The sequence below is a fragment of the Pongo pygmaeus genome, chromosome 5, assembly GCF_028885625.2.
Source record: "Pongo pygmaeus isolate AG05252 chromosome 5, NHGRI_mPonPyg2-v2.0_pri, whole genome shotgun sequence".
Taxonomy (NCBI): domain Eukaryota; kingdom Metazoa; phylum Chordata; class Mammalia; order Primates; family Hominidae; genus Pongo; species Pongo pygmaeus.
In genome coordinates this window covers 31,815,769-31,834,150 of record NC_072378.2, presented here as the reverse complement: position 1 = coordinate 31,834,150, position 18,382 = coordinate 31,815,769, and the positions used below count along the sequence as shown (strand labels likewise).

The 18,382-nt window shown below is 48.6% G+C and overlaps 1 protein-coding gene across 2 annotated transcripts; it reads right to left on the bottom strand.

The window, feature by feature from the left end:
- Window positions 1–4,448: 4,448 nt before the first annotated feature.
- On the bottom strand, window positions 4,449–17,664 carry MICB (MHC class I polypeptide-related sequence B). 2 transcript variants are annotated; one of them, XM_054492303.2, is made up of 6 exons: window positions 17,228–17,664; window positions 9,693–9,947; window positions 9,134–9,421; window positions 8,264–8,542; window positions 8,033–8,164; window positions 4,449–5,785 (listed from the first exon to the last, which is right to left on the bottom strand). In XM_054492303.2, the coding sequence occupies exons 1-6, from the start codon at window positions 17,295–17,297 to the stop codon at window positions 5,658–5,660; spliced, it is 1,152 nt and encodes a 383-aa protein (XP_054348278.2). In that variant the 5' UTR covers window positions 17,298–17,664; the 3' UTR covers window positions 4,449–5,657. The 2 variants fall into 2 exon arrangements, with proteins under 2 accessions (XP_054348278.2, XP_063522093.1); XM_063666023.1 differs by having other exon boundaries at window positions 8,033–8,159; window positions 17,228–17,439.
- Window positions 17,665–18,382: the final 718 nt, after the last annotated feature.

Genomic DNA, 18,382 nt, shown 5'->3' with positions numbered 1-18,382 from the left:
CTTTCTGTTCCTTCATTAATTTGCTTAGAATAATGGTCTCCAGCTCCATCCATGTTGCTGTGAAGGACATGATTTCGTTCTTGTTTTTTTGGCTGGGTAGCGTACCATGGTGTATATGTACCGCAGTTTTCTTTCTTTTTTTTTTTTTTTTGAGACGGAGTCTCGTTCTGTCACCCAGGCTGGAGTGCAGTGGCATGATCTCGGCTCACTGCAAACTCCACCTCCTGGGTTCATGCCATTCTCCTGCCTCAGCCTCCCGAATAGCTGGGACCACAGGTGCCCGCCACCACACCCGGCTAATTTTTTGTATTTTTAGTGGAGACAGGGTTTCACTGTGTTAGCCAGGATGATCTCGAACTCCTGATCTCGTGATCCGCCTGCCTCAGCCTCCCAAAGTGCTGAGATTACAGGCGTGAGCCACCGTGCCCGGCCCTGTGCCGCAGTTTTCTTTACCCGTTCCACTGTTGATGGGCATCTGGGTTGATTCCTTGCCTTTGCTATTGTGAATAGTGCTGCACTGATCACGAATTCTTAAAAGTGGAGATAACTGAAGAAATGTAGGTCAGCTGTAGTGTTGGATTTCATCTACAGTGATTTCTACATCTAGTGAAATATGATTGTCTCTTTTTAAATTATTGAATTAAGTGTTAAAATGCATTAAAACATTTAAAGTTTAAATATTCTTGCATTCTTGGGATTCATAACTTGGTCAAGATATTTAATTTGTTTATAGCACACTGATGGACACAGTCTACTATTTTTCTCATCTATTTTACATCTAATTATTAATAGTGATTTTCCTATCTTGTTTCTTTATTATTTGTTCCCTAACTGGCTTTAGAATTAACACTATTCATAGCTGATAAAGTGAGTTGTCTAGCTTTCTGTATTTTGCCCCATTCTCTTGAATATTTTAAATAAGTCCAATAACCTTCTTTGAAGGTTTAGTAGGACTTCCCTGTGAAACAATCTGGATATAGTTGGGCAGAGACAGAATTTTTACAACTGTTTTAACTTCTTTACTTGCAATAAGTCTTTTCCATCGACATTTTTTTTTTTATAATTTCAAGATTGTTTACATCTCTGCTATAGCTGCAGTGGCATATTTATCTGTCATAACACTGTCTTGCTCTTAATTAACATTGTCTGTTTTTTTTCTCTGTTCAAAGAAACAGCTGCTTTTGGCAGGCTGGGTCCTCAGCAGTGGCAGCTGCCAGGTCAGCCTTGGTGAGTGGTGAATTGCTCTGTCCATGCAGTGTCCATCCCAGCCACCACGGCCACTTTGTGCAGGGACTCATGAGCAAGCCCTGTGCGGCTGAGTGGCATCATCCATCAAGCCATCTCGCCCACCTGGTTACAGGGAGCCCCAGCCCCTTGGAGACCCTCTGGTGGGCATCCACATGCAACCTCTATCTTCACATGCTCTTCCCATTGAAAGCGGTCAATGCACACTTCTCTCTTCCATCCCCCAATTTTCCAACTTTATTTTCCCCAAGTTCCAGACTGGCCAGGCAACCCATGAGTCACTGCCCTTGATTCATTCATTCGTGCACTACTGGGGCATAATTTCTACCCTCTACCTCCTGTGGTCTTGTTTGGGTTTTGATTCCTAGTTCCTGCCTCGACAGCCCTTTCCAAAGCTGTTCTGGTGTCAGCTCCCAAGCCTACTGCTCTTGTAGATTCTCCTTTTTATATCTGAGTCACAGGCATTTATTTCCTGGAATTAAAAAAAAATTCACTGATATTTTCAATGCAGCATTTCTAAGGACTTGGAGTAGGAGAAATTCTATATTAGCTTAGAGAGAATTGTTTCAAAACACCAGAAATGTAAACTTGAATGAAGGACAACATGCATGGAGGAAGGTGGACAAATCACAGGTGGGCAGTGGGTTTTGACCAAGTAAAAACTCAGATAAACAACACCTTCATCAAGCAACATCATTTCCACCCTCCAAGAAACACCGTTGAGTCCTACTCACTCATAAACCAGCCTCCCCCACCCTAGAGTAGCCACTGTCTTGATTTGTAACACTGTAGATCTGTTGCTTCTGATTGAATGAAATTAAAAGTTGTTTTCATGTAGTCGGGCTCATCATCTTTGTTGGGCTCATCATCTTGCTGTGTGTGGTCATAGCCGATTCTCTCCCATGGCCGTCGAGTGCTCCACTTTATTTATTTATTTATTTTGAGACGGAGTTTCACTCTTGATGCCCAGGCTGGAGTGCAATGGCACCATCTCAGCTCACTGCAACCTCCGCCTCCCGGGTTCAAGCAATTCTCCTACCTCTGCCCCCGAGTAGCTGGGATTACAGGCATGCGCCACCACGCCCAGCTAATTTTGTATTTTTATTTATTTATTTATTTATTTATTGAGACAGAATCTCGCTCTGTCATCCAGGCTGGAGTGCAGTGGCGAGATCTCGGCTCACTGCAAAGCTCCGCCTCCCGGGTTCACGCCATTCTGCTGCCTCAGTCTCCCGAGTAGCTGGGACTACAGGCTCCTGCCACTGCATCTGGCTAGTTTTTTTTTTTTGTATTTTTAGTAGAGACGGGGTTTCACCATGTTAGCCAGGATAGTCTCGATCTCCTGACCTCATGATCCACCTGCCTCGGCCTCCCAAAGTGCTGGGATTACAGGCGTGAGCCACCGCGCCCGGCCTAATCTTGTATTTTTAATAGAGACACAGTTTCTTCACGTTGGTCAGGATGGTCTTGAACTCCTGACCTCAGGTGATCCACCAGCTTCAGCCTCCCAAAGTGCTGGGATTACAGGCGTGAGTCACTGCGTCCAGCCAAGGGTAAATCTCTTATTTTAGAAATTATTCAGCTAGTAAATTGGGAAGGAATGAGAGACTGAGACTATAATTCTTTTGCAACCCATAACAAATTAACAGATTTAGCCATTGAAAAGCAATGGCAATTAAAAGTAGAGTAAAAGTAAATAACCAGTACTAAGTTATTCCTCCTGATGGAAGAATACAATGGAGTGCCATAAATAAAGTATTCAAGAAGAAAATCAAGTCAGCCTATAAGCAAATCTCTGTAGCCAACTACCAATTTATAGAAAGTACAGATAAAACAGGTCCATATTAAACTATGCCTTGGGGTGGAGCCAGCAAAATGCAAACTATGAAAACTCAACCAGACAATATAAATTTCAAGCAGGAGCATAGAGAAAAAAAGAGAACAGACTAGGTGCGGTGGCTCACTTCTGTAATCCCAGCACTTTGGGAGGCTGAGGCAGGCAGATCATGAGGTCAGATCGAGACTATCCTGGCTAACATGGTGAAACCCCATCTCTACTAAAAATACAAAAAAATTAGCTGGACGTGGTGGCAGGCGCCTGTAGTCCCAGATACTCGGGAGGCTGAGGCAGGAGAATAGCATGAACCCGTGAGGCGGAGCTTGCAGTGAGCCGAGATCGCGCCACTGCACTCCAGCCTGGGTGACAGAGTGAGACTCCGTCTTAAAAAAAAAGAAAAAAGAGAACAAAAATTATATATCCCAAGGTAAAACTAAACTACAATTTCAGAGGATGAAAATATAAAATAGAACAAAGAAGTGATGATCATAAAGGTCAGGCTGTGATTTTATGTAGGGGAGGGAAGCCTTTATCACTGAGCTGGGGCAAATGGTGGGGTTTCTGGGCTGGCTGACAAACTTCTATATCTCTGGTGGTTAAAGGGTGTTTATCTTTTATTATTATTATTTATTATTATTATTAAAAGGCAACATTTTCAGACAGTTTTTCTTTTTGGGTACCTGTTTTATTTTACAGCAAAAAGCTAATGAAGAATAAAACAATTTATAGGTCATGATTACTGTTTTGCAGAAAGCCTACTCTCCACACCCCTCTCCAGACACTGAGCTCCCAAAACAAGTGGCAGCACCAGGACCCCCTGGCAGGGCCACCTCACTTCTGGCAGGGCCACCTCACTTCTGGGTGTGTTCATGTCACTGGAGGCAATGTCCCAGGCCTATTCCTTGATGCCTGGAAGAACATGATAGGACACAGTTGAGGGGAAGCCTTCTCTGTCACCTGCAGGTTCTTGGCTGTCACTGTAGAGGGAGCGGGTCCTCACCTCTCCCACAGGCCAGATCACAGCCAGAACCTCCTCCCTGCATGGGGAGTGAGGCTTGATCCTTTCCCTGAATACAGTGACAGAGATCTCTGTGTCATCACAAGAAGGCTCCAACTCTTCAGGGCAGATGTTCCCCCACAGGGTCAGCCCCTGAATGCTGGCGCCAGATGTCCCACCTCCATCCCTTCCCAGTCCTTTCTGTTCTGCTGTGAATCTGTCAGTCATTGGGAACTAGCAGGGAAAGGGAACAAGGAGGGGAGATTGCTTTGATGCTGGGTCAAGGCATTGAGACAGAACTCTCCTTCTCCCCGAACCTCACACTTTATCCGCTCCCAGACGCATGAAATAAAACACAGACCAGAAATGTCTATTTAAAGAGTAAACATTTACGGTATAAATTATGCACACATAATAGTAGACACAGAGTAACGCATAACGGTGTGACGGGGCGAGGGGACCTCAAGGTAACAAGAAAGCTGGTCCTGGGCTGGTCAGGAGTCGACGTCACCAAGATACTCATAAAGCTCACCCATGATAATCTAATTACTGCACATGTAATATATTAAAATATATTAAAACATAAGAAAATAGGCCAGGCATGGTGGCTAATATAATAAAATATATTACAATATAATAAAATAGGCCAGGCACGGTGGCTCATTCTTGTAATCCCAGCACTTTGGGAGGCCAAGACAGGCAGATCACCTGAGGTCGGGAGTTTGAGACTGGGCTGGCCAACTTGGCGAAACCCCGTCTGTACAAAAAATACAAAGATTAGCTGGGTGTGGTGGTGCCTGTCTGTAATCCCAGCTATTCGGGAGTCTGAGGTAAAAGAAGTGCTTGAACCTGGGAGGCAGAGGTTGCAGTGAGCTGAGATCATGCCAGTGAATTGCAGCCTGGGTGACAGAGTGAGACTCTGTCTCAAAAAAAAAAAAATAATAATACAAAAACAACAGAAATAATGATACCAATTAATATGGCACTGTTAAGGGCCCTACAACCCTGTATTGGACTGAACAAAGGATGAACGTGGGAATAAAGACAAAGACAAAAGAGTATATTTGGAAAAAGGGGTCAGGGGGCTTCTTGCTTCTCGTGAACAAGGGCTCTGATCTTCCACAGCCCTTCGTATTTATTGGTATAGGAGATAGCGAGAAGAGGGGTGGAAGAAGGAGTCAGCTGCTGGGTCCACAGTAGGCTTGTAAGACTGCATTCCTCAAACAATAGGCTCTAGATGACCCAGTAGATAACCTCAATGAGCACCATGGAGTGAATGCCCTCAGCAAACCTTCTGTTGGCAGGAGCAGTTGTGAGTTTGCCCACATCCTGCATTCATGATAAACAATTTGCTGTTTGATCATATAGCCTCCAATGGAATGTTGAGTTGGTCATGATCCCTTTGCTGGCTCTCTGCGTGGCAGAGCAGCAAACACCTCATACCTACTAAAACTTTGCAGCATCAAACAACAATAAATAAGTGATGCTATTTTCTCTGTTTCATAGGTCAGGAAACAGAGGGAAAGTGCTGGTGAGATCCAGGCAGGAAGTTGAATCCTGGCCGCCTGGCTGTAGAGTCTAGGCGCCCTCAGTGGAACCAGTGGACCCAGGAGCTGACATCAGAGTCTGAAACCCCAGCTGTGCGGCATCCCTGTGGTCTCCTGTCCCAACCGGGTGTTGATCCAGGGCCTGCAGGCTCACGAGCTCTGGAGAAGAGGGAAACGGGTAAATGCTCCACTGGGTGCAGTGTTGTGTTTATTCCCGAAGGACTTTTCTCTCTTCAGTTGCTCCAAAATCAGATTCACCCTTTCTCTGAGGGAAGATGAGGCCCCCACTTTTTTCTTCCTCCCTCCTTGCTGTTCCCAGCCCCTGCCAGTTCTCTCCCATCACTCCATCAACATCAGCCCCTGTCCTGTGCCCAACACTCATTGTTCAGGGAGTGAAAGGGCCCCAAGACAAAAGGACAAGACCCGAGAGGCAACCCAGTGCCCTCCCCTCCTCTCAGGCCTGACCAGTCCTGTTACCGTGAGAGGCTTCCCCAAAGAGAGGCCCTGACCCTTGCTCTCAGTCCCCAGGCCCTCCTCTCCTGCAGAGGCACCTGCACACCAGGGCAGGCCCTGCCCACTGTGGGCTCTGCCCTCTATCTGCAGCTCAGCGCTCCTCCCCTCCCAGCCCTGAGCAGGCAGCTCCTAACTGGGGACCCCATCAGGAAGCCTGGGGGGCCCAGCAGGCCCAGCATGGAAAGATGTGGCTGCCACAGGATCTGCACCTGACATGACCCTGGGACCCCCACCTTGCTCGAGGAGGCCTGGCCTCTCCTGACCCTCAGCACCAACCCAAGCCTGTGGCCTGCTCTTGAGTAACCACTGCTCCTGCCTGGTCCACTTAACCCTGGAAACGCAGCTCCACCCCAGGGCTGCTGCTTGGTGAGGCTGTGAGGCCTTCCTGCTCTGTCCCTAGCAGGGATTCCACCCAGGCCACTGCCCTTGCAACCTACAAGGGATTTTCTCCATGTGGAGTAGGGGAGACCCCTTAGCCTGAGGCTGCCTCTGCCCACCCTCTGCACCTGGGAACTGCCACTGCCACAGCCACCATCTCCACACAGATCCTCCTGGAGAGGGGGCTCCAAATTTGAGTTCCTGTTTTATTTAATATGCTTTACAACAGCAGTATTAGAGGAAATCCTATTAAGATTATAGAGCTGAAATTATGAACATCTTTATTGGACATCAACATTGAAAGCAGGAATTTTGAGAAACTGGCACATGAACTTCATACTCTTTTCCTGGCCAAAACCCCAGTGACCTACGAGGAAAGCATTCCTGCCCACAGGGAAGCAGAACTGACAATCCCTCTACGGGAGACGCCGCGGGTGAGAGCAGGAGCGACCACAGACCTGCACTGCCCTGGACGGAGTGCCTCCTGGACGGGGCCCTCTTGCTGCAGGGGAGGGGACGAAGGTTCCCATCTGCCCCGAGGGGCCGACTGACAGTGCAATTAGGTTCAAGGATGAGAAACCAGCGCCCCTACCGCCAGACTCAGGTCTCCTGGACACCCCAGCCTCTCACTGTCCCCTGCACTGCCTCTGCATTTGCAGAAACACAAAACTTCTGCTGTCTCTTTTCATCTCCCATCAAACAACCTGACTGTGGAGGAAATGATTCTGACCGTCCCTTACTCCAAACTTACCAGGCAGTGACCACCTTGAGAAAGGGAAATTGGCTCAGGGAGGGCAAGGTGAGGCCACAGAGCACAGAACAAAGCCCCAAAAAGATGGCGCCTGGGGACTGTGTCCCTCAGGGACTGCAGAAGAAAACACGTGGAGGTAGGATGAAAACAGGGACCACAACTGCCCTGATGAGGGGCTGGGCCCCGCTCCTCAAATGGCCCAGGGACATCTGCTTATCTACTCATCCGTGTCATCTGCAAGGAAACTCAGGGAGGCCAGGTGGTGGGAACCTGGAAAGTGCCTCCTGGAGGAGGCACATGGAGGGGCACCGCCTCTCCTCGGATTCCTCTCCAGTTTCTGGCCCTCGCCAGATCACAGCCACCTTTACTATTTCCTCCCTCTGAGGCCATGATCATCCAGGCCCTCAGCAATCAGCACATGATTCCCAGCTCACCCCACCTGGACGCACCCTAGTGAGCCCAAGAGACAGAGAGGCTGGGATGGGGACAGAGCAGGTGCCACAGCCCTCCCTGCTGCCCACTCCTCACCTGCAGCAGGAGGAGGCCACAGCTGGATATTCGAAGGCCTTGCCCCAGCCCTGACTTGGGAAGCACTTATGGATGTAGATGGAGATGTTGCTCCCATTCCCCTCCCAAATACCCCAGCTTCCATCCCCAGTTCCAGAAGCCTTGTCACCTACATCTTATCTGGGCAGGAGCAATGAGGAGACCCTATTGCCCAGACAGGAGCTTTCCCATCTCCAGAAACTGCCCCCTTTTCTCACCTGGACCCTCTGCCACTGATGTTTTCTTCTTGCAACAAGGGACGCAGAGAATAATAATAATAACAAAACATGGCATAGCAGCAGAAACATATGGAAAGTCTGTCCATTGACTCTGAAGCACCAGCGCCTTCCCTGAAAAAAAGGGACTTGTTATACACTGGGCAGAGAGCCACAGCCATCCCTGCTGTCCCTACCCTGGCCTGACCCTCTCCAGGGTCACCCCAGGCTCACCAGAGGGCACAGGGTGAGTGCCGTGATTCCCGCTGTGTTCCATGTAGCAGGTGAACCTCTGCTCCTCTCCTTGGCGAATCCTGGTGGCCACCCAGGTCTGGTAGGTTCCATTCCTATCAGGCAGGACATCCCCCCACTGCTGGGCGTCGTGGCTCAAAGATATCCCATCCTGACGCCAGGTCAGTGTGATATTCCAGGGATAGAAGCTGGAAGCCCTGCATGTCATGGTGATGTTGCCCGCTGAGGCCTCGCTGCAGGTGACATTCACCATGGGGGGCACTGGAGAAGAAACGGCAGAACCAGTGAAGCCCTGCTCCCCTCTAAGGGAGATGCAGGGAACGGGGCTGCTCCTCTCCACTGTTCTCACTCTGGCTGAATCCCTCACAGATCTCGGACCTTCTGTAAGTCTGTCCTCACCCTGGGGCCTAATTCCTCCGGGGTGGCAGGAGGATGGGCCTTGGGACTGTGGCCTCAGGCTCTGGGATCCCCACATTGATGCTGAGGAGGGGGATGTCAGGGGTGGACTCCTGGGTCGTGGGGCCAGGAGGGAACTCTCCAGGATGGGCAGGCTGGGAGGCAGAGGGGGCAGCCCTGGCCCTGAGGGCTTCCTCTCCTACCTAACTCCCACCCCAGGCTCAGGCTTCTGTTGGAGGGCCCACTGCTTTCCTAGATTACAACACTGGACGGTTCAGTCCCAGACCCAATGTCTTTATTCAGTGGCTCTAACAGGAGAGGCAAATCAGGACACAATATGCCAACAGGAAACGCCTGTATCCATAGCACAGGGAGGGTTTCCCTGGACAGAGCTGGGAGGTGAGGCAACTCTAGCAGAATTGGAGGGAGAGGAGAGCCCCTGGCCAGGGTCGGTACCTATTCTCCTCAGGACTATGCCGGATTCTAGATATCGCTGTAGTTTCTGCAGGCAGTCTGCCTGCACAGCGCGATAGTGTGTCTTGGTCTTCATGGCATCTTCCTTCCAGAAATTCATGATGTTGATAGCCAAGGTCTGAGCTCTGGAGGACTGGGGCACTGTCCATTCCTGAGTCTCCAGGTTTTGGGAGAGGAAGAGCTCCCCATCATAGTAGAAATGCCACGAGCCCCTGGTGCTGCGGTCTTCATGGATCTCACAGACCTTAATCTCCTGGAGGGAATGCAAGCCTGCCCCCACCCAGCAGTGACTTCTCCATTCCCAAACCCGACACCTTTCCACCCAAGTGAGGAACTCAGCCCAGCGGCGACCCCTCCCTGGCCCTCCTCCATGCCTCCCTGTGTGGGCTGAGTTCCGGCTCACCACCCTGCAGAGCCTCGCTGACCCTACTCCTAACCCCCACCCCCAGCCAGATCCAGTGGGAAGAGACAGGTCCCTGCTCTCTGCCTCCAAGTCTCCTGGAGAAGGCCTCCCATTACTCTTTCCCCTGCCGACTATCACCTCCTTTCTGGTCCTTGATATGAGTCAGGGTCCTCCTGAGGTCCCGCCCATTCTCTGTCAAGTCCTCGGTCTCTGTGTCCCAGGTCTTAGCTCCCAGGACATTTTCTGCCCACTGTCCCAGGGGCTTTGCCCTGTGTTTCTGCCTGTCATAGTGCAGGAAGGGCTGACCATCCAGATGTCCTTCAGCGAGAAACTCTGACTGCACAGATCCATCCTGGGACAGCACCGTGAGGTTGTAACGAAGACTGTGGGGCTCTGGGGAAGAGGAAATCACAGGTGAAACTTCTTCCTGGAATTACTTCACATTGATGTTTAACACACAGGTCTGCTGTCCCGACCTTCCTGAGGAGGCAGGAAATGCACACGGGCAAAGGGACAAGAACGAGGATTTCATATACAAGGAAAACTGTGAGGGTGGGAGGATAGAGGAGGGGGCTGATCAACAGAAGAAGGGGGAATGAAGATGGCAAACTTGTAGGCCAGGTGCCAGGACTGGGTGGCCACAAGCCCCCTAAGGGAATAGGGGCCAAGGGGAGAGGCTGCCCTGCAGGGGCAAGGGAGGAGCATGAAGGCAGTGGTGGAAGGAAGGTCTTGCTGGAGGGGACAGTGGGAATGGGAAGGGACTCAGGCTCAGAGGGACCCATGTCCAGTGTGGCTGTGGTGCACAGGTGAGGGTGAGATGGAGGCAAGGGGAGCTGCCTCAAGAAGAGACTCATCATGGGCATGGCGGGGGCAAGGGAGGGGGTGGTCATGAGGCACAAGGGGTAGGAAGGTTGTAGCCCCAGAGAAGTTTATAGTGGGGTCAGTATCCCAGAGGGGAGCAATGATGTGGGCTTGGGTTCAAAGTGGAAGAGTGGCATGACAAGCCCCCAGGACAGCAATTGGATGGACCAGCTAGCGTCCACTGGGGTGGGCAGGTGACAGGGTCTCAAAGAGTCATTCCATCTTTTCAGCAAATAGTGCTGGGGGAACTGGATGTTCAAATAATATAAAATTGGACCCTTAATTTGTACTATATACTAAAATTAACTCAAAATCAATCAAAGACCTAAACTCTAAACTCAAGAACTAAAACCTAAAAATATCTTAGAAAAAAACATTGGGTATAATCTTCATGACATAGGGTTTGACAGTGGTTTCATGGATATGACGCCAAAGCACAGATAGAATAGAAAGAACTGACAAACTGGACTCATGAAAATTCAAAACATCTGTGCATCAAAGGGCACAATCAGAGTGAGAAAGCAATCAACCCCTGAAATGAAATAAATATTGCAAGTCATATATCTGATAAGAGATTAGTTTCCAGAAGGCCAGGCGTGGTGGCTCAAGCCTGTAATTCCAGCACTTAGGCCATTCTGGCTAACACGGTAAAACCCCATCTCTACTAAAAACACAAAAAATTAGCCAGGTGTGGTGGCGGGCGCCTGTAGTCCCAGCTACTCAGGAGGCTGAGGCGGGAGACTGGTGTGAAGCTAGTGGGCGGAGCTTGCAGTGAGCCGAGATCGCACCACTGCACTCCAGCCTGGGCGACAGAGCAAGACCCCATCTCAAAAAAAAAAAAAGAAAAAGAGAGAGATTATTTTCCAGAATATACAAAAAAGTTTGACAAAAACAACAAAACAGTCAACCCACTCGAAAATGGGCAAAGTAGCCATGAGAAGCTATGTGGGGGAAAAAAATGGGCAAGACTTCAATGGCCAATTCTTCAAAGAAAATATGCAAATGATCAATAAACACATGAAAAGATGCTCGATATCAGTACTCATTAGGAAAATGCAAATCCAAACCACAAGAAGATACCACTTCAAACCAATCAGGATGGCTATTATCACACACACACACACACACACACACACACACACAAACAGCAAGTTTGGCAAGGAGGTAGAGAAACTGAAGCCCCTGTGTACTGCTTCTAGAAATACAAAATGGCACGCCTGCAATGGAAAACACTATGGTGATTCCTCTAAAAATTAAAAAATGAAATACCGTATGATCCAACAATTCTATTTCTGGATATATACCCAAAAGAAATACCCAAAAGAAATAAATGTATACCCAAGAGAAATGAAATATTGCCAATATCCAAAAGGTAGAAGTAACCCAAGTGTCCACTGTCTGAGGAATGGATAACCAAGATGTGGTACATACTTATAATGAGTATTATTCATCATTAAAAGGAATGAAATTCTGACCCATACTACAACCTGGATGAACCTCGAAACACTATAAGTGAAATAAGCCAGAATCAAAAAGACAAACATTACATGATTCTACTTAAATGAGGTACCTAGAGTGGTCAAATTCATAGAAACAAAAAGTAGGATGATGGTTACCAGGGGCCAGAGGTAGGGAGGAATGGGGAGTTACCGATTAATGGGTACAGAGTTTTGGGTTGCACAAAAATGTGAATGTATCTAATGCCACCGAGTATACACTTAAAAGCAGTTGAAACAGTAAAATTTAGGTAATGTATAATTTACCATAATTAAACGTTTAAAGAACAAGAAATATCAGTCCTATTCAAACTGTTCTGAAAAACAGAGGAGGAGGGAATACTTCGAAACTCATTTTACAAAGCCAGGAATATCCTGATACCAAAACCAGGCAAAGACACATCAAAAAAAGAAAACTACAGGCCTATATCCCTGATGAACATTGAGGCAAATATCGTCAATGAAATACTAGCAAACCACATTCAACAATATATTAAAAAGATCATTCTTCATGACCAAGTGGAATGTATTCCAGGTATGCATACACAAATCAATCAATGTAATACATCGTATCAACAGAATAAGGGACAAAAGCCATATCACCATTTCAATTGATACTGAAAGAGCATTTGATAAGTTTAACATCCCTTCATGATAAAAACTCTAAAAAAACTGAGTATACAAGGAACAGACCTCAATATAATAAAAACCATATATGGCAACTCACAGCTAGTAACATACTGAATGAGGGAAAACTGAAAGCCTTTTCTTTAAGATCTGGAACAAGACAAGGATGACTACTTTCACTACAGTTATTCAACACAATACTGAAAGTCCTAGCTAGAGCAATCAGACAGGAGAAGGAAATAAAGGGCATCAAAATTGGAAAAGAAGAAGTCAAATTATCCTTGTTTGCACATCATGTGGTCTGATATTTGGAAAACCTAAAGACTCCACCAAAAACTATTAGAACTGAAGAACAAATTCAGTAAAGTTGCAGGATACAAAATCAACACGCAAAAATCAATAGCATTTCTAAATGCTAACAGCAAATAATCTGAAAAAGAAATCAAGAAACGAATCCCATTTTCATTAGCTACAAATAAAATAAAATACCTAGGAATAGATTTAACTGAAGAAGTGAAAGATCTCTCCAATAAAAACTATAAAGCACTGATGCAAAACATTGAAGAGGACACAAAAAATGGAAAAGGCATTCCATGTTCATGGACTGGAAGAATCAATGTTTATTTTTATTTTTATTTTCTGAGATGGAGTTTTGCTCCCGTTGCCTAGGCTGGAGTGCAATGGCGCAATCTCAGCTCACCACAACCTCTGCCTCCTGGGTTCAAGTGATTCTCCTGCCTCAGCTTTCCTGAGTAGCTGGGATTACAAGCATGTGCCACCAAGCCTGGCTAATTCTGTATTTTTAGTAGAGGCGGGGTTTCTCCATGTTGATCAGGCTGGTCTTGAACTCCTGATCTCAAGTGATCCACCCGACTCGGCCTCCCAAAGTGCTGGGATTACAGGAGTGAGCCACCGTGCCCAGCCGGAAGAATCAATTTTGTTAAAGTATCCATCCTATCCAAAGCAATCTACAAATTCAATGCAATTGCTATCAAAACACCAATGACATTCTTCACAGAAATAGAAAAACAATCCTAAAATGTATATGGAATCACAAAAAAACCCAGAATAGATAAAGCTACCCTGAGCAAAAAGAACAAAACTAGAGGAATCACATTATCTGACTTCAAATTATACTACAGAGCTAGAGTAATCAAAACAGCATGGTAGTGGCATAAAAACAGACACACGGACCAATGAAACAGAATAGAGAACCCAGAAACAAATCCATACATCTACAGTGAAGTTATTTCTAACAAGGTACCAAGAACACATACAGGGCAAAGGAAAGTGTCTCTTCAATAAATGGTGCTGGGGAAACTAGATATCCTTATGCAGAAGAATGAAACTGGACCCTATCTCTCACCACATACAAAAATCCAACCAAAAAGGATTAAAGTTGTAAATCTATGACCTCAAACTATGAAAACTATAAAAGAAAACATTGGGGAAACTCTCTAAGATATTGGACTGGCAAAGATTTTTTAAGCAATACCCCACAAGCACAGGCAACCAAAGTAAAAATGCATAAATGGGATCATATCAAGTTAAAAAGCTTCTGCACAGCAAAGGAAACAATAAACAAAGTGAAGAGACCATCCAAGAATGGGAGAAAACATTTTCAAACTATTCATCTGACAAAGGATTAGTAACCAAAACATATAAGGAGCTCAAACAACTCTATAGGAAGAATATCTAATAATCCAATTTAAAAATGAGCAAAAGATCTGAATAGTCATTTCTCAAAAGAAGACATATAAATGGCAAACAGGTATATGAAAAGGTGCTCAACATCATTCGTCATCAGATGAAGGCAAATCAAAACTCCTATGAGATATCATCCCACCCCAGATAAACTGGCTTCTATCCAGAAGACAGGCAATAAGGAATGCTGGCGAGGATGTAGCAAAAGGGAACCCTTGTACACTGTTGGTGGGAACGTAAACTAGTACAACCACTGTGGGAAATAATGTGGAGGTTCTTCCAAAAACTAAAAATATAATAGAGCTGTCATATGCTCCAGCACTCCCACTGTTAGGCATATACCCAAAAGAAAGGAAATTGGTATATTAAAGAGCTATCTACATTTCCATGTTTATTGCAGCACTATTCAAAATAGCCAAGATCTGCAGGCGACCTAAGTCTCCATCAACAGAAGAATGGATAAAGAAAATGTGGTGCACATGTGTGTGTGGAGTACTATTCAGCCATCGTGTCATTTGCAAAGAACTGGAGGTCATCCTGTGAAGTGAAATAAGCCCCAGGCCCAGACAGACAAACTTTGCATGTTCTCACTTATTTGTGGCAGCCAAAAATTAAAACAATTGACCTCATGGGGAGAGACAATAGAATGATGATTACCAGAGGCTGAGAAGGGTAGTGGGGAGTGGGGGAGCGGGGATGGTTAATGGGTACAAAAATATAGTTAGAATGAATAAGATCTAGTAGATAGCACAGCAGGGTGGGTACAGTCAACAATAATTTATTGTACATTTAAAAATAACTGAAAGAACATAATGGGATTGTTTGCAGCACAAAGAAAGGATAAATGCCTGTTGTGATAGAGATCCCATTTACCCTGATGTGATTATTACATATTGTAGGCCTGTGTCAAAATATCCCATGTACCCGGTAAATATATACATATATATCTATTACATACCCAAAACAAAAGTTAAAAATTAAAAACAAAGCAAGGGGTAGGGGTGCTGGCCAGAGAGAGAAAACCAAGGTAGAGGGGGAGATTCTCAGCCTGAGGAAGGACCTTCCAAAAGGAGTACTGCTGGAGGGGGAGCAGTGGCACCCCAAGAGCAGGCAAAACAGATTTTAGATATGGAGTGTGGGGAGTGAGAGCCCACTGGGGTCAAGGAACCAAAAGAAAAGAATGAAGGTCAAGGAACAGTTGGCCCAACAGCCTGTTTTAGGTCTGGGTTGGGGAGGGGAGATGGGCAGAGCAAGAACTGGAGGGTGGCATGAGCATGGGGCAGGAGTGACTGTGGGAGAACTTGGGGTAGGGTGAGGACAGGAGGGGAGGGTGCTCTGGGGGAGGGTGGGGCTTGGAAGGATGCTCAGCACTGTCATATGCTCCAGCACTCCCACTTTCCCACTGGAAGATGAGAACTTGCTGAGGGCCCCAGGCAGCTGGGCAAGAGATAGGAGCAGCACAAGGTCCCAAGGTGGAGAGAGGCGGAGGGACCAGGGAGGGATGGTCCAGCACCTGTGGGCTGGAGGGTGGGGTCCTCAAGAGGGTGAGGCTGAGGATGAAGGAGTGGGGAAGGGGCCACAATGAGGCAGGGCCCAGAGCAGGCACCTGCACTGGAGGGGACGGGGCATCTGCGCTGCCCTGTGCCCTGCCTAAGGCCCAACTGCCATTAGCATCAGGGCTCCCCTTGGGGGTCTGGAGGAGAGAGGGATGGAGGGAAGACCCCCCGGACAAAAGGCAGCACCAGAAAGTTAGAGTCAGGGACATTTGGGAAGGGGGAGGCATAGGGGCAGCACTGGGTGAAGGCTGCTTGTAGGAAAGGCCCATAAGGGAGGCAAGAGGGACCTTCAGTGGCGGGGGCGGGGGATGAAGGCAGAGGACACCCTAGAAATGGATCAGAGAACAGCACACAGGAAGGGGTAGCAGGGAGCTGGGAGAGCAACAGGGCCCAGGGCGCCCTAAGATGGGCAGGGGAGGAGGTGAGAGGGAATCTGGTGTCCTTACATCATTGGTCATTAGTAGGGGTGGGATGCGAGAGAGGAGAGGACCCCCGGAGCCGGAGGCGAGGGGAGAATGAGCTGGGGATGAGAGAAGTCGCAGGAAGAATCCTCTGCCCGGAGCTTGAAGGCTCCAACCCCTCAGCTTGAGAGTCAGGAACCCCCACAGTCCCCACAGCAGCAGGAAGCACCAGCTCCGGGTCCCGAGAAAGGAGGGCCCCAACTCCAGGAGCTGCGGCCCGGGAGCTGAGAACAGGTCGGCTCCGGGAGAGGACAGGACTTCAGGGACCTGAGATCCGCCCCGAGCACCGGGGGAAGTGGTTGCCTCAGCGGCCGCTCTGGAACGACCTTCGAATGCCATTCACAGGAGCAGCGCGAGAACCCAGGGGCCTCAGAAGGTCTGGTTTGTCCGAAAAGTGAGAGGAGGCGGAGAGGCGAGGAGAGCAAGTACAGGAGGAGATCAGAAAATGCGGGTGATGCGCGATCCCGAGGAGGACTGAAAAGAGACGAGAGGTCGGGCGCGGTGGCTCAAGCCTGTAATCCCAGAACTTTGGGAGGCCGAGGCGGGCGGATCACGAGATCAGGAGATCGAGACCATCCTGACTAACACGGTGAAACCCCATCTCTACTAAAAATACAAAAAATTAGCCGGGCGTGGTGGCGGGCGCCTGTAGTCCCAGCTACTAGGGAGGCTGAGGCAGGAGAATGGCTGAACCCGGGAGGCGGAGCTTGCAGTGAGCCAAGACCCGGCCACTGCACTCTAGCCTGGGCGAGAGAGACTCCGTCTCATTAAAAAAAAAAAAAAAAGAGACGAGAGATGGGAAAGCAGGGCTGAGGTGTGGCGGGAACAGGCGGCGTCCAGCTCCCTGCACCCCCGACAGCGCACCTGAGCCCCGCCCTGACCGCACAGCGCTCGCCGCAATCCACCTGGACCTCCGGAAACGCCCCGCCGCTCCCGCTCCGCCGGGGACCGCCAGGAACCCCACTCACCAGCGGCAGCTGCCGGGGCTGCAAAAGGGAAGGCGACGGCCAGAAACAGCAGGACCCCGCCCAGCCCCATGGCCCCTACGTCGCCACCTTCTCAGCAGCTCAGCAGTGGCCAACTGAACGAAGCCAGTGAGAAGACCCCGTCGAAATTTAGTCACCTGCGCCCCGCGCAGCGACCGCTTATCCAATGAAAACTGAGGCCCGGAACTTAGGGTCAATCATGTGTGGAGAGGGCGGGGCCACGTTCGGAAGAGAAAGTTCTAGCGGCCTGGAGACCTGGGGAAATTTAGAAGGCGGGACCTGGCGGCCAGAAAAGGGGGAGCGTGCGCGAGCGCAGCCAAAATCAAGGACCAGCCCCGAGTAGCTGAGAGTACAGCTCCAACCTTATGAGCACGGCCTGGACCCTGTCGCCCTCCCTGCATCGCGACCACCCCATCCCCGCATTCCCACCCCCAAGGAGCGCGGGCTTCACCAAGCCCCTTTCGTCGGTCCTCCCACCAGGCCGGCTCTCACTGGCTTGTTCCTTCCGGGACAGACAACGCGTGATTTTTCTCCCAATACACTCCCTCAACAGCGCACAGCGTTACTGGCAATGAGACCAGTGACCAGATTTTCACACCTGTTTCCACCTCTGCCTTTCAGAAGCACTTGCCCCAGTAGAAACGCTCAGACCACAAATTCTCTTAGGCGTTTCAGCTTTATAATGTCCTTCTCCTCCCTTCGACTCAAAGCCAGGCCCCCCTTTCACCCCCTTATATCCTCGAAGTGTCTGAGGTCTCCCAGGGCCCCCTCTCTATTCAGTCCCTGGGTGATCACAGGGCCAACGAGGCGGCTCCCCATGGTTCACTACAACACCAAGCTCTCTCCAGATTCCCTTTTCCAGCCTGTTTTGGGACATCTGTTCCTCTGGGAACATAGTCCCCTTCAATGTGACAGATCTACAAGGACTCTCTACACGTCTCCCACCACATCATCCTCTCCTCCTCCTCAGTTTCTCTTAAGAACTTCACCATCCTTGGTCCCTTCTGATTTCCTCTTTCCCCCTCATCTCCGGGAGTCAAAGTCAGCTCCTCCAACCCTATTTCAATCCCACAGCCACAATCTTAGTCTAGGCTTTCCCCTCCTTTCAGCCTAGATTACTGCACAGGCTTCCTAAAC